The sequence below is a fragment of the Eleutherodactylus coqui genome, chromosome 1, assembly GCF_035609145.1.
Source record: "Eleutherodactylus coqui strain aEleCoq1 chromosome 1, aEleCoq1.hap1, whole genome shotgun sequence".
NCBI lineage: Eukaryota > Metazoa > Chordata > Amphibia > Anura > Eleutherodactylidae > Eleutherodactylus > Eleutherodactylus coqui.
In genome coordinates this window covers 311,898,834-311,915,996 of record NC_089837.1, presented here as the reverse complement: position 1 = coordinate 311,915,996, position 17,163 = coordinate 311,898,834, and the positions used below count along the sequence as shown (strand labels likewise).

At 40.6% G+C, this 17,163-nt stretch overlaps 1 protein-coding gene across 1 annotated transcript in view; it reads left to right on the top strand.

Annotated features, from left to right (window-relative positions):
• Positions 1–481: 481 nt before the first annotated feature.
• SH3D21 (SH3 domain containing 21) overlaps positions 482–17,163 on the top strand; it is a 94,892-nt gene continuing 78,210 nt past the window's right edge. The window contains exons 1-2 of the mRNA XM_066574963.1: positions 482–721; positions 14,210–14,370. Coding sequence (XP_066431060.1) covers positions 709–721; positions 14,210–14,370 — 174 coding nt within the window. The 5' untranslated portion in view covers positions 482–708. The remainder of the gene's footprint in view (positions 722–14,209; positions 14,371–17,163) is intronic.

Here is a 17,163-nt window from a genome sequence, read left to right as displayed (position 1 = left end):
ACACTGACATATTGCAAATAGGCCACAGTTGTACACAGATATACATTTGCAATATGCTGGAAAAGTTGCTTGTGATTTTATATCTATGACCAAAAATCCAGGAGGTTTGGAACTATTTTTGCAACTGTTGCCTGAAGTAACAAAACCACATTGGCAGTCATTATTAGTGACTCTGCAATGTCATCTTGATGTTGCTTGAAAATTTTAGAAAACGTGAGTTCCTTATAATTACTTGTATCTCTCGTGGCCTATTATCTGATATCTCGTGACTGCGATGTAAAGTTATGCTAAGTACTACCTTACTATTATTGCTTATCGTTTCTCTGCGCCTGTTCACCTTTAATACATTCCTAAGATATTACAAACACATACTATACCTCTACAATAACCTATGTTTCAGTCTGAAGTTAACACTTGTAAAACTTGTTCGTTCCTCTTCCCCTGTACTAATCATGCTTCAGACTCGGTATCTGTCCTCACATTCATTCCTTTAACTCGCCTTTCCTGTTTTCTACCAACCAATCCTTGCGCTCAAGTTATGGCAAGCTTTTTTTTTTCTCCTCGTGAGCTTCAGGATTAAGGAACTGTTTCTTTAGAAAGTTTTTCTTGATTGTGAAAAGCAGGAAGCCGGGGCCACCACAAGGCCTTATCGCATATATCTGGATGTAATTGTCTGTACATTACCCATCTTTGAGAAAGATACACAACATGAGCGCTCTGGGTAAGTTTTACTGAGCTTCTACATTACAAAGCAAGCATGACTTACAGATGTATAGAATTAGGATATTGTGTAGGCAATAGGTAAATGACAATGAAGTTTGGCAAACAGTCTAAAGCAGGTATCACAATGCTGTCACAGTCCTGGACCGTTGATTAGTTTAGAATATTCACAGTCCACATGCTAGTTTAAGATCTTCATTCCAGATCTGAATGAATTAACTTGCATACATTCTGAATGCATATACCTGAATATACTACAATGCCTATTTTACATTTCTCTGGAAATACCAGCATTTGTATTAATTTAATATGTACTTTCTGTATGTGAGCAGGAGTGCACAATATACTGTATGTTCACTGCTTGTCTGATGAGGAATTGCTTAGGGCAGGGTCCTCTTTATTATATCCATTTCACTGTGTCAATACTAGATAACCTTTATACCTGTTTTAGCGGAGGCTGACATGCTCATTACTTCTAGTCACACAAGAATGTTTTGTGGTTTTCTGGTTATGTTAGCATCATCATAAAAAAATGTATGTATTAAGGGTTGCTGTTGTTAGCCGTTTAGTCGTTCACGACCCTCGACGACCCTAAAGGCTCCCTCCATGTTTTTCGGCTTTGCACTGCTTCTTTCAGTTGTGTGATATCCATGCCAGTATCAGCTTTGACAGTATCAAGGGGTCAGACGACAACAATTATACTACTTCCTGGTGGTGTGTATATTCTGAATTCACATGTAAAGATAGTTACTAAGATTCATCTAAGCAATAACTGCTATGATCTAATCCGTATGATGTGATAGGTACGTAACTTTTGTTAGAATGGCGGTACAAACCTAATAAAATATCTCAAAGCAGACTTCAGACTGCCCAGGTAATTGTAATAGTTATGGAGTAATTGATTTGTCAGATCAAAAATTCAATTTTTAAACCCAGCACAAATCTTTTCACTAACAGCCAAGCAAAGTGTATTGAGAGGAGGCTATAGCTGTCCAAAGAACAAGTCACCTTAAGGAACTGCTGTGTTTAGAAGCTCGATGTGGAACCTTGAAAATAGAAACAGAGCTCCTATATGTTTATACTCCATAACTAAAGATCACCTTCTCAATTGTTTAACTGATTGGAAAAGATATAAAAATTACTTAAATAAATTATTAATATCAATGAAGGGGACTGTGCAGTGCTTGGCTTGTGTTTAATCAAGCTATGTGTAAATACAGCCCTAAGCACACATTTATCTTAATCATTTGATGGGCTGTTCCCTATGTGAGGAAGAACAAGTACAGTGTTCACATTGAGGGCATGTAAAGCTGGATTTGCACATTATGACTTTTGGTATAATTATATGTTTAAAAAAATGTAATCTATCCTATCATTAGTATTTCTGGAGTTTGAACTTTAAATTGAACCTCTCACATCCCCACAGCACCATAAACTAAATTATAGTGCTGTTAGGGGAGGCGACAGGGAGCCGGCAGATGTATTTTTTATATTCAGCCCTCTGGCGTTCCAATGGTGTCCCCCACTAAAGTTGGCATGCAGTATGAGAGCCCACGCTCTCCTATCCAAGTCTGCGGGAGAGCGTGGACACGGAACTCTGAAAAGAGCCAAATTTTCATTCTGCCACGACTTCAGAGGACAACACCGCTGGATTTCAGGAGTGGGTGAGTAAAAAATACATCACCTGGCTACCTGTCACCTCTCCTAACAAAAAAACATAACCTGGCTCCCTATCACCTTCTCTAACAGCCACATAACTTAGTTTATGATGCTGTAGGGACATGGCAGGTTCCCTTTAAGTGAATACTTTAATGTGAAATCCACGCCCCATTTCTGGACAGGACACACACAATGGTGTTTTGCCTCGAATGTGGCTCTAGAAGTTATTGTATCAATACATTTCACCAGTACTTCTGCAATATTTCAAGTGAGGTGGTTGGGCTTACGGGTTTCAGGCCTGGCCACACACTAATAGCCATATTTCCACAAAGAATGGTGAACAAGACCCAGGATCTGGACCCTCACCAAGCACACTTCTACAAAAAAGAAAGCACTTTAAAACTACCCACACAGGGTACAACCTAATAACAGTGATCTTCTTAAGGCTGACTGCACACAACTGGACTTGAATTCCGTAATCTGCTATCATCAACCACGTGGACGATCTGCGGTATACCGCATGCGTTAAAAAAATAGAACATTTGCATATCTGCTCAGACGAGCAGATAGTGATTTCCCAAGCTGATTTAAAATCTCAACATGTTCTATTTTTGTGTGGACTCCATCACCGGAAAACCTAATATTTTTTTAAAAACCTGTTCTGCGCATGACCGATGGTGGCCATCTGCAGTCATCCACGGTACAGGAAAAGAAGGTACATGGGGTTGCTGGCTGCGGGCTCCCGAATGCGTAAGCCGACTCGTTTGTGTGCAGGCAGCCTGAGGCAGAAAAGATCAGCTTTGGTTTTTCACATTTATTTCTGCAAAGCCAAGGGCTTATAAAGACCACAAAAAACAAGTTATGTAACAGCAATAGAATTATTCCAATTGAAAACGTGTTATATTTTCTGTGATCTAATATAGTAAATGTAATATTTATTGTGCCCCTATGATCATATATAAGTGTACAGGAATTAAAAGGGATTTCCAAGTATTTTTAAATAGGCTGCCCTGTTAAAAAACAACACAGGATTCTATACTCACTCATTCCAGGTCCCCACACCCTCAGCACCACACTTGTATTCATGCCACTGGGTCTGTTTAGGCTGCACTCACACAGCCATATTTTCTGTCCATGTGACAACAATATATCAATATATAAATGAAGCCTAAATAACAATTTGTCAGCTCTGTTCTAAATGGCTTGCATATTATTAATATTTTTTTACAGGTAAATATAGCAGTTAACTAATAGGCTGTAAATACCCATTTTAACATTTATTTATATTGTGTATAATCTGCAGCATATTTCGCAGCACTTTATATCAGTTGATTTTATGGTTTCTGTTCCCATTGGAGCTTAAAAATTTTAAATATATCTTTTAGCATGTTTTTGGAATGTGGGAGGTAACTTATGCAAACACAGGGAGAACATACAAACTCTATGCAGATGCTGTCCTTGGTTGGATTTGAACACAGGACCCAACAGTGCTAACCTCTGAGCCACCATGCTATCCAACAGGTCATTTTTATCATATTCGTCTTGTGAATTTAAAAAGCTTTCACCAATAATCTGATATGAGTGTAGTGGCCCAAAACGTCATCCTGCTCCCCTCCATAAATGTCATATATGTTTTGTCTTATGCGGATGCACTGTGCAAAGCTATCTTGTAATTTTCTGTATGTGTGTTGCACAGCTGCAGTGTCTGAAGGGTTAACATTCATAAAATCATTGCCTGAAAGCTCTGTTTGCTGAATGTATCTATTCTTTTGTGTCATGTGGTATAAGTGAAGGTATAAATAAGATAAGAGTGTCAGAGAATGGGAAAGGTTGCTTATGATCATCCATTTCAACATGCTGTTCGAGGACCCATAGCGATGCAGGGAAGCACCTTTAGCTTCCTTGTGTCGAAAATGGAGAGGCTCCCTTTGCAGGAGTTGAGGATCTTCCCTCTTCCCCGATCCGTTGGAGAATCTGCAAGGGCACAGGGAGACACCTCTGGTTTCCTTGTGTTCAATATGTAGGAGAAGGAAAGACGCCGGTACTGCATGTGAGTCGCATGAGATGAGTGAGTGAGTCCCATCAATATAGAGAGAGAGCAACTCCCAAAACCTCCTGAGACCATGTACCCGATCGCATCACGGGCGTTTTCCTGTGCGGTCATCCAACATTAGGCGCATCGCACAGAGGTACTTGATTGCGACACCCACGTGTATGCTGTGCGGGGTGTAAATTGGCTAAGCCTCCTGAATAATTGTGTTTTGCCAAAGTGTATGTGGAGTGACCCATACCCCCCCTTCTTCCTCTGGAGTGCTCCCAATCCAGGACGGGTGACATATAGATAACTTGGACTATAGGGCTGTATTGATCCTGTGTATCCTCCATACCTCTGAGACATAGCCTGTCAGTACGTAAGGTGTATTGTACCTGTAATACCTGTTGTTCAAAATTTATTCTCAAGTAAAAGTTATACTGGGCCTTAACCGTTCCTAAGGACCCGAGGTACTATACACAAGTCGATGTGATTATTACTCCGCCGCATAGAATTTACGGTGTGTGGGAACAGTGGTGGCACAAGGGATTTCTACTACAACCCCCCTCATCCCCTTTATTGGCACTCCCAGCCAAAGGAGTGTCGAAGCTTGTCTGGCAATCCACACTGGCCTTGGCAGCATGTTATCCCTCTGGGACCAGAGCATGATAAGTGCCACCGTGACACGTCAGCACTTCACCCTCCCAGCTCTTCACTTTAGCCAGGTGCCCAGGGTCACCCTTCTAGGGTGTTACATGAGCAGTCCATTATGAGACTATAAAGACCTGAAAATTGTGGAGTAGACAACTGAAGGGAGAGTGAAACCATGGGGGATTTTTAATTTCAGCCAACATCTGAGTAATCGAGAATTTCTTCAGTGGCTAATGGCATTGTTTCCTATAATTACAGTATAACCTATAGTATTAAGAAAACCGGTGTTCTATTGTCGTGAATTTTTATATTAGGTGGTTAACACTGGTCTGGTCAGCTGTGCAAGAATGGTCACCCATACTGACCTGGGAGTCCTAAGTAGTCTCAGTCCATTTTTGAATATGATGATATTTCTATGATCTAATCTATACTATCAACAATTTTTCTATTAAAACAAAAGAGCAGGAAGCTGCGCTCCTTAGTGATTGTTTGTGAGAAAGATGCCAATTAATACAACCTGGAATCCAAAGGCAACAGATAGTCTGTTTAGCATTAGGCTCAGCCCCCCCACCTGTCGCCTTCCTTCCTTTGGCCTCTTCATGCATGCTCCCGTCTTAGTGTGGGTTTCCACAGGCTCAAAGGCAACTTGCCTCAGAAAGCACCCGGATACCTGTCCTTGTGATGTCTATGATGTCCAAATACATCCATGCAGCTCATTTGTATGCCCTATTTCTCATCTATGAAATCAACTAGAATAGGATAAGCCATGAGTTTTTTTAGGCATTTCAGTTGACAGAAATGCTGAAGAAAAACAAAAATAAATGACAGACTATGGTTCTGTCTAAATCCCATTTTTAGATGGAACCTTGGAGCTGGAAACCATTAGCAGGTTTACAAATGCTATGTGAACCTACCCTCACTCATCAATAGATGATTGGTGGGGGCTGGCTGCTCAGAACTCCACCAATCAGCTTATTCCCAGTGCTGCAGTCACCATGGTCAATGGAGGAAGCAGAAAGTTCTGACCATAGCGTCAACGGCACCAGGAATCAGCCGATCAGCTGAAATCTGAACAGCGGGTCCCTATCAGTCATCAATAAACCAGGTTCGCTAAGTCCCTCTGAATTCCCCTTTAATAAAACACATACGTAATGACAATATTCTGCACACCCAAAAGATTTTTGGCATGGCAGATACATTGATGATACACTCCTTATCTGGAGGGGTCCTGCATGTGCCATATCAAAATTTTTGGATTACATTAATATAATAAGTTAAATCTTTGTTTTACTCATCATTTTCATTGGGAGGAGATAGTATTTTTGGATTTGCAATTTATTGGGGTCCCTAACCAAATAATTTGCACCATAATGTATTGTAAGCCTTTGGCTAAGAATACTATACTTCGTGTAGACAGTAATCATCCATGTCATTCATACCTGTGGGAGAGATGCTGATGGCTAAAAAAAAATTATTTTTAGATTTAGGATTATTTTGAGGAACATGATGACATATGTAGACGATCGAGGAAGAGAGGTTAATAATAGAGCTTGTCCTGGGCTTCTTGACAGATCATCTGATTCTCGCAGGTCAGATCAAGTTCAAAACAGTCTAAACCCCTGTTAGTATTGAGTTATAGTCCACAATCTGACCAGATAATTGTTTATAAGTGTGTATAATTGTTTACAAATTGAGTACCATATTGCGAACGGTTATCATAAAAAGGGTTTTGCAAATGTGGTGGTTTTCCTTGTATAACTTGCCAAAACATTTTTATTAATCTGCTAAATCAAAAATGTTTCAATTAATCAATATATTAACTGCTTTCAAAGCTTGTTATTAATGTTCCAGAATGTGTCATCAGTAATTAGCTCTATGTTGGATGCATGTCAAGGAAATTAAGGGTTTGTTTTTTGGAACATCTCCAGAACATAAGTTCATCATCAAATCACAATTTGCCTAATGCCTCAAAACATTTTATTTATTGCCAAACTCTGTGCTCAGAGTCTATGGTATTGAGAAACTTAGGTGTCCAGTTAGGGGGGAGATCTTAGGGGCCTTAGTTTTTTTTATTTTGAATCTGTAGACCTTTGTACCTTCGGGTCTTCCTTTTTTCTGTGTATGAACATGATTAGTCTGTTTGGCTGATAATTGTTTTTTTCCTGCATGTATATGGCCACATGAATATTACACTGTTGCTTTTTAAATCATTGCAATACATTTATATAATATCAGCATTTTTGCTACGGCGTATTACAGTTTTTTCTTAGAACTGCATTCTTTAACATACATACTTCTTGTACTGTTTTTTGAAGGTGCATTTTGTTTATAACTAATGGAATAGTGCTATAATGGAGTGGAACTGCATGAGCTGGCTTAGTGATCTGGATAATATTTTCCTCCAGCAGGTTTCGGGGTATTCTGTAGCTTCCAAATTGTATAGTGTGCACACATAATGAAAGAAAGCAGTTCAGACACAAGTCATCAGCCTTGAATCCTGACCAGCTCTGCCTTATGATCTTCAGAGCCCTAACTTTATTGAAACACATGATACCTGCCCTTTTTGGGCGTGCAACAGATTACATCAGTAACATATAGGATTCTCATTTGTCGGATCATATAGAATCCCCCACCCCTCTCCAAAGTCCAGCGTGTAAGCCAGTCTTTTGTTCTATCAACATGTGCTCAATTAAAACAGCTCTTTGTGGGGGAGGGGCTGGATACTCTTCTTCAGTATTGGAATGTGACTTAATTCTTTAAGAGGCTGCTTGTGGAACTTTGTGCCAAGTCAACATTATACCACACACACATCTTTCACCATGCCATTGTCCAGCAATTACTATAATGAAATTATGCAGCCATTAGCCTCTAAGAGTTAAAGTCACTACAGCTGCGTAATACATCTAGTCTAGTACAAATCAATAGACATTTTACGCTAACTAATCATCATGTCCATCACATTAGTACTACAAGGTCCAGCAAGAGGTGTTTGCTGAACTGCGCAGGCACCTGTGCATTGGCACTGATCAGCTGGTTATGTGCGGGCAAGAAAGGGGTATTTTTTCAGTGTGGGGCACTAGGAGGATGACTAGTATAGTTTCAGCTACAAAAGATGGCACTTTTACTGTGTGGTGCATTATTACCATCTCGGGCATAATATTTGCACTGTTTAGCACTATTATTTTTAGGAGCACTAGCTGTCTGGCATTATTTTGGAGGATGATTATAACTCTGACAAAATTATTTCTGAAGCAGAGTATTTGGGTAAACCATGGCAAACAGCAGATACAGTAATAGGGGCAGATGGGAAAGCTACAGGTGCAGAATTGCAGTAGCAACTGGCTGTAGCGTTTGTACAGGTGAGGAAAGGGGTAACGGGGTGTTGCAAAAGTAAAAGTGGGGAGCCAAAGATGTCTGATTACAAACTTTGCAGAGACAAGTCATGGCAAAAATAAATCTTAATGGTGGTCTCGGTCAGATGGAAAAGATGAAAAAGTCAACAACTCCAAAGAGGACGTCATTTGTGAGTCAGTAAATATATCTATACTGTAATCACTTCTATAGTTTGCAGAGCACCTGTGTAGGACTGGTATTTACCACTATATGATCACTTCGTGGGGAAAATATTGGGCTTGGTAGAAACAATGTGATTAAGATATGCGTCTGTGATGTGGTGAGCTTGGACCCACAGTTTGGTCAGTGCAAGCTCAAACATGTGACTGTAATATGATTATCTGAACTTATCCAGATAGAGTAGGAATATAGTAGTTGGATCTGCTGTTGCATGTGTGTATATATATATATATATATATATATATATATATAAATATATTATGAGCATGGTTCTGGGGCAAAATTTATGCGTTGTGCTTGGTTCTGGTATTGTATATTGTGAACATGGCTCTGGTGCTGTATTTATGATATTTACTTGGTTCTGTATGTTATAAACTTGTTTCTGGTGCTGTAATTATGATATGAGCTTGGTTCCGGGGCTGTTTTTATATACAGAGGGTAATTTTTGTGTTGCAGTTATGTTAAATAGATAAACAGGTTATGGATAGAATTACACAGTGCGGCTGGCTGTACAATATTATGTAAATTTTGCCCACAGTGTAAATTGCTGTACAAATTTGGCAGTAATTTTTGGGACCCTTGGTTGCAGCAAATGGGCATGGTGTGGCTCCAAGCAGCCATCCGCAATGTGTGTTTACACCTTGACTGCTGATTCACGTATTTTGTGCAAAAGAATTTGTGCGCACAATACAGAGAAAATAGAACCCATTGATTTCAATGGGTTCTTTCACATGTGCGTATTTGGCGTGTGCAATTCTGTCACACAAAAAAAAATGCAGCATGCATTATCTTCCTGCGCATTTACACAGAGAATGTACACATCTTGAACTTATTAAACTAATTGACCCTTTTTAATGGCTGAGAGCAGCGGTGCATGTTTTTTTCACGCACGTATTCAAAAGTACTGTAAAAGAACGCTGTTGTGCATGCACATACATAATGCCCATGTGGAAAAACACATATTCACTACGTATTTATGTGGGTCAATTGTCTTAAATGGCCTATTTAATAATACAGATCAAAATAGGGCATGCTATGTTGTTTTTTTTCACGTGATAATATATGCTCATGTGCATAAACCCATTAAAATCATTAGGTTCTATTCGCTCCGTATTATGTTCTTAACCAACCTGTGTAATATGATGCATATTTACGCCATTGTGAATGAGCCCTTAGTGCGTGCCTTTGCTCAATGGCCAGTTGTGTGCTTGCCAGTTTTTTTTCACAGCGAAATTCGCAGCATTTTTTTTCTGCATGGGTCTATGGGACTTGTAATGTTAAAATCGCGATTGCGCAAAATGGCAATTTACCGCAAAATTGCGATTTTGCACGATCGCGATTTTAACATTACAAGTCCCATAGACCCCTGCAGAAAAAAGGCTGCGAATTCCGCAGTGAAAAAAAACTGTAGTGGGTAGTCACCCTAAAGTGTGACATCCAGCCCCGGACTCTACATATGCATTGCACACAAATACACATTTCACAGATCACTGGATCTCTGTGCAGTGGATTAGGGGAGCGTATATTGCAAAATTTGTGTGAGAGGCAACATGTGAGCCTATGGGAGATTGGTACAGCACATTACGGATCCAAAACACATAATATACTGTGACCATACACCCATGTGAGCCTGGCCAAGTGGTGGGACAGCTAGCAGCTCATAGCCTTCAGTGCCGCCCCTCAGAAACAATGCAGGCTACCGCATGAGACAGAAGGCTCGCCTCACTTTACGGTAGGGACGCCCCTGGGTCTTGCATATACTGAAGCCTGCCTTCATTCACAATAAACAGGCAGTTATTCATAAATGAACGACTGCCTGTTTACAGTCGCTGAACCTCCCTTCTCTTCTCATGTAGCACTGCAAAATCTTGTGCATTTGCACAGGGAAATAGAACATATGAAACTAATTAGGCTAATTAGCCATTTCAGTGTACATGACTGTGGCTGCATCTTTTTTGCACACTCAAAAAGAACAGTGAAAACACACAAAAACGCAACCTCCGGTTCACAAAAAAACACTATGAAAATATGTTTGCACTCGTGTGACACAGGCCTTAGGCTAGTTGCACACGGGCAAGATATTTACGTCCCGATATCACACTTTCCACCATATGAAAACCCCATGGATGCAAGGTGTTTTCATGTGAAAACAGCCTTGTATCACTTTGGGGAATCCCTTCATCCCTGCGGGGATGAATGGATTCCACAGCCGGCAATGAAGGAATTTTTCAGGCACGGCTGAAGGAATTCCCCCAGCAGCGGCTGAAGTGATTCCTCGGCCACAGTTGAAGAGATTCCCCCTGGCTGTGGCTAAAGCGATTTCACCGGCCGCACCTGTGAGAGCCGCAGGCAGAGGGTCGCGTTGTTCTTCTATTGCTTTCAATTCGGCCAGCGCTGCTGCCGCCAACCCCATTGGAAACAATGGGCAATATCGCTGGAAGATAGAACATGCTGCGATGTGTTTTCCGCATAGCATTGCATTGCATCGCAGTGCCATGGAGAAAAACATCTATCATATGTATGAACCCATTTATGTGAATGGAGTTCATATTTGTGCAAGATTTGTGCATCTCGCAACGCACAAATCTCGTGCAATTTTTCTCTGCTGTGTGAAACCAGCCTTAAGGCCCATTTACACGGAGCAACGATTGCTCAAAGATCGCTCAAGCGACAGTTTAAAAAACAGCTTTGAGCAATCATTTTACATAAACTATTATGTAGCTACTCAGCTACTTAATAGCTATTAAATGTGCAAATGAAGCCTTAGCTGAAAGCAGGTAATAGCCTGAGGGCTCTTATCTCCATTCAGCTCCTTTGCTCTCCGATGGGAAACAATGCTATCAGCACTACCCGTGGAGAACTGCTAATAAGGCTGAGTGACGATTTTTAGGTTGCCTGAATTAAACGATCAGCTAGCAGTGCACCGATTATCGCTAAAATGATTGCTTTTTAGTGATTTTTGAGCGATCATCGCTCCGTGTAAATGGGCCTTAAGTCTTGTAAAACGTTTTGACAGGTTGTCTTTAATTATTGCAGTGTGATGCTAACACTGTGAGGCCAGTCTGATATATTCATGAGATATGGGCTCCTCTGACCGATTCTGTAAGGTGCATAGGATGAAAGCTGTTAACTAGCAGTGGGTGGAAAAGGCGGAGTTATATTATCACACGTGTGGACCGTGCCAAGTACTACAATGATAAGACACAAAACAATGTATGTGGTGTGAAGTGATATTTTGACATGAGACAAAGAAGCATTCATGACTCATTTCCAGCAAAAACATATATAACATATATATTAAAGACTCACAATGTTTTGATTTAATCAGGATAAATATAGAATAAGAACAATGATGTAAACATAATGACAATGATGATAACATACCTGACCATGTTGTAACGATCTATGGGTTGCTTCAGTATGAATCATGATTAATGAAATCTGTCAACAGATATGAAACAAATGTTTGCATTTCGGACTTGGGAAAAAAAATATTTGCATCTAGTATAACATATGGCATAAGTATCCAACTCCCTAGGGAGGTAGTGGTCAGAGATAAAGAATTCTGCTTAGTTCAATAAACCTACATCGTACCCTTCTTAATATCCTCGCTACGTTACAGGAGTGTGGTTGGCTCTCAGGATATAAGATTAACATGTTTAAAAATAAGGCAGTGCTTCTAAATATCCTTGGTCCTACTTTAGAGTCACTGCAACATAATTTCCAGTATCAGTGGAAAAGTAGTGCTATTAAATACTTGTAGGTTTTTGTTTCTAATTTGTCCTCCATGCTCAACTCCTATAACCTTCCAATCGTCTTTCACGATCTGTACCCAATATAGTTTCTATATTGGAGTGAAGAGGATTGGTACATAGCAGGTCAGCAGGAACGGACAACTATTAAGGGTGCCCTGTGTAGCCATGTCTAGGTCCCTATAAATTAGTTGAATAAAGTCTCTTCACCCATTTGGCACTCCAGAAATGAGTATATGAGTTAGAATCTTTGTATATGCCTGCAGCTCTCTCGATAGTAGTTTATAGGACTTATGAAATCATTACTTCAATATTCATCATCTATAATGGAGAGAGCCACATGCATTGTCCCCTCATCTCTGGAGCTGATTGGGTGGTGGTGGTGGTGGTGGTGGTGGTGGGGGGGGGGGGGGGGTGAGGTGACCCCTATTCTAGGTGGGAGTCCTAGAAGTGGAACTTCAATTTATTATTACGTATACTTAGGATATAGCATACATATCTCAGATGAGAATAGCTTTGCGGGCCTTAGAAGTGGTTCAGTATGGCCTTCAGACCAGAAAGAGTTGTGTACCCGTGCTCTAAATCAACTATTAAGAAATTACAGTATTTTGTTTTATGCTGAGTAAGGAAAACCCTCCATTTCCATCTGTGAAGATTATACATAATTATATCTATCTGCTACATCCTTTCCTTTTACATTGCATCCAGAAAAAAGGCCAGAATTTATTTTTAAATTGCACTTCCTAACCAAATAAAGATTACCAAACCTAAAGCTGCCAGTCTATTATTCAAATAAACAGAATTATTTGTGACATGCTTTTCAACGGTCTTCATGGTTCCAACAGTAGTACATTTAGTTTAGCTGCTTGTTTCGTTTTAAGTGGCTTTAGAGGTAAAGTTCTAATGTACTCCATACCACAAAGTGAGGAGACATAAATTAGGTATTAGAAAAAACTTTCTGACGGTGAGGGGGATCAAAGAGTGGAACAGGTTGCCACGGGAGGTGGTGAGTTCTCCTTCAATGGAAGTGTTCAAACAAAGGCTCGACAAATATCTGTCTGGGATGACTTAGTAAATCCTGCACTGAGCAGGGGGTTGGACCTGACGACCCTGGAGGTCCCTTCCAACTCTACCATTCTATGAAATGAAACTCCCTATATTACCCTATTACTTCAAGACAGAGTTCTTATTTAGGCTTATGCTAGTTCCTCACTCCCTTGTTTGCTAACATGGCAGGCTAAAACCTCCAATGAGAGCATCCTGAGATGGGACCAAGTCTCCACAGCATCATAGGAGTCACAAAAGCTAACACTGCTCATAGTGATGTCTCTTCAATCTATTGATCTATGCAGATTACTCAACTACAAGCCTAAGGCCGAGTGTCCATGGGTGGGACGGAATATCGCGAGCGATATTCTGCCGCTGGGGAGCACTAATGTCACCGTGATTTTGTGTGCGATTTTCCACGATGAACCTATCTTAATTATAGGTTCATTGCGGAGAATCACGGCAATTCGCGGTATGCCGCGTTTTTCAGACACAAGCGGAAAATTGCAAGCAATTTTACGCTTGTATACATTGGAAAGCATGTCATGTGTGCTCCGCATGCGATTTATCGCAGCGGATCACGCTATGACAAATTGCCCGTAGACACTAGGCCTAATGGACATGCCTGTAAATTACCAGAGACATGCCTGTAAATTATTTAGGACTGGTAAAATAAACAGCTTCTAAATTCGCTTTGTAATGTATTGAAGGATTTATGAAGTATGTGACCTAATACACTACTTACATTTTTTTATTCCTGTCCTTTTTCTTGCAGGAGACATGTTGGCCCTGGTAGACTTCCGGGGACAGCTTGAAGATGAGTTAACTCTCAAAGCTGGGGAAATAGTAAGAAATGTTAAGAAAACAGGTGAAGAAGGATGGCTAGAAGGGGAAAGTGATGGAAAGAGAGGGCTCTTTCCTCAGATTTTTGTCAAGGTAAACTATCATTGTATCACTAGTTCTAATTGGCCTTTCTCAGTTTGGAAGTTCCATAGCTTGGAATGGCCATGTACAGGAACCCATTGATGTGGGAGAAGAATGGCTTGTACTGCCTTTAAAGTTCAGATTTTTGATTCCTTAATTTATTTATTACTTGTGATAATGCTTATTACAGGCCATTTGCATGTTACAAGATTTTTTCTTAAGTGTGTCCATACATGCTGTGAGGTCCATGGTGACCACATGTGGATCACTGCTATTTACTGGGCAGCTCGTGGACGTAGCTATTAAATCCTGGTGCAGCTTGGCAGATAGCGATGAGTGCTTACAGTGAATCATCTGCACTAAGTCCAGGCAAACTGGGGGTGCTTGTGAGCAGTATGGATTTCCACAAGAACTGCAGGTAGAGATCCGCTGATTGTCATGTGGCACTTGGACACTTGCCCTAACAAATGTTTGCAATTTCGTAATTACTTTATTAGTCATTCATTTAATGAGGTTTTTTTGGGATAGAAAACCCTTTTACATATGCCATTTTAAGGGGAATCTGTCAGCTTGAACAGATTCCAGTCATGATGTTATAGAGCAGGGGGAGCTGATCAAATTGATTCAGTATAACTTGTATTTTATTCCAGTGGGCGGTCCTATCAGTGATTGATAGCTGTGTATGACTGTACATACAGGGGTAGCTGCCAATCACTGATAGGACCGCCCACTGGACCGTTAAGCCCAGAATGAGCAGAGATATAAATGAATAAAATACCAGTTCTACTGAATCTTTCCCCATAAAACTATATACAATCTGCTCAGCTCCTCCTGCTCTATAACATCATGCCTGCAGTTTGGACAACAAGTTCGATCTGACAGATTCTCTTTAAGCCATGTTGAACTTCAAGAGACAAAGGAGAGCCTAGAACTGTGTGAAGTAATGAGAAATACCACTATATAGTAACAATAGCAGTTGGTTGCTGGGCCTCCCAGAGTTGGGCACTCTGCTTTCAGAGCTGAAGATATTTTAAGTAAATGTTTGATTATGGATGATGCAAACCTCATGTTCATAAATTGTAACCACCACAGTCTTTTCAACCTGAAATAGCTGTTGCTTTACACAATACTTTATACAGTCTGTAATTTATCAGTTTTGTTAATATGTAGAACAATGTAAACACCTGGCCACACACATTTCAATGATGAAAACCTAACCTTCCACACCAGAGAGTAGGGCTTTCCTGATTTCTTACAGATCTGGCCATCAACATCAAAACCTCTCAGTAAATCTACTAAGTTCCTTTATCTAAAGCAGAAATGGAATAGAGAGTAGCCTACTAGTCTCAACCTGTTGTGCAGAAAACAATAAAATAGTTGAGAACCCCATACACAGAGTGTGTCATGGATGGGAGAGGGGGAGAGATGGGGACCCGACGGGTCCTGCCTTTATCACCAATTTATCATGGATCCACTGATCCGAGCGCTTTTGCCGCTATGACCACGTGTCACGCCAGAGCCTCGATCGATCACGCTAGCGGAATTGCAAGTGCAGAGTCATTAGAATGCAGGTGGATTTGTACCCAGCTTTCCTAGGCTTCTGCACGCATGCAGAACAAAAGTTCAAATCACCACCTAATCCGGTCTAATAGCTCCAGAAGTCTACAATACCCATACACACTCACTGCCACCACCAGCTTTTAAAGGTAAGTTGAAACCCAGACTATGAATTTTAAACACAAACTTCATAGTTAGGGTTCATTTTAAAATGGACACGGTTCGACTAATGAATTGCAAGTTTATTCTAGAAAAAGACTAGCAGTGCTAAATATTTATATATACAAAGACATGCAGAAAAAAATGATACAGTGGAGATAAGGTTTAAATTACAGGTATGCACAAAAAACTGTATTTAAAATAAAACAAGGAAGAAATAAAGAAGGTACTACATTTGAGATGTTAGGCCCAAGGTTTTGATTTGTGCAGAGTCATGGGAAGCAATGGGAAAGTTCTTACACTGTGGTGTATCTCTGAAAATCTGACCACTGGGATTGTCTGAGGCCCTAGTTTTTAAAGTTTCCCTCTGAGGTCATTCAGAGAAGGGTGGAGTAAAAGTGGATGTACCTGTGGCCATATCTTGGCAGGAGAGCCTCCAATCAGGAATATATGCCTGGCATATTTTTGGTCATGATTGTATCTATTCAGCAATACTAAATATGACATGTAAATTATAACCAGGTACGCAGATGCACCATTTGGGGGGTGTTCTGGGGCCTGCATTGCTATGACTTTAAATGTGTTTTAATCAGCTGGCCTGCCCAATTCCGAAAATATAATTCATACCGGGCTTGCACCTTTGCACGACCAATATCTTTCTTAAAAATTTTTTTCTCTAATTGAATGCTGGAGGCACAATATCTGTGAGAAACAAGCTCCTAGGTCAATGCTTTTCCTTAGACTTCTTTAGCAAGTAAATGGCCACACAATTTGGTATCCTCATGCTATTCTAAATTAAACAGACCAGTAGAGCCAAGAGGACAAGAAGAATGGACAGGCTTATTTACATCACCGCGCTTATACAAGGTAGGCCTCCTGCAGACGGCCAGGTCGGATCCCGCTGCGACAATTCTTGCAGTGGGATGCGAGCTGTTCCCCTGCAGTGACCCCAATCATATAAGAAGAAACCGGCAGCATATCAGGATGCAGTGGAACCAATGTTTTTTATTCTCCCATCACCAATAGTGCAGTGACCCCCACGGCTCACCTCCTTTCGGCATCTTTTCCGCTCTGCCATGTGCCGGGTGC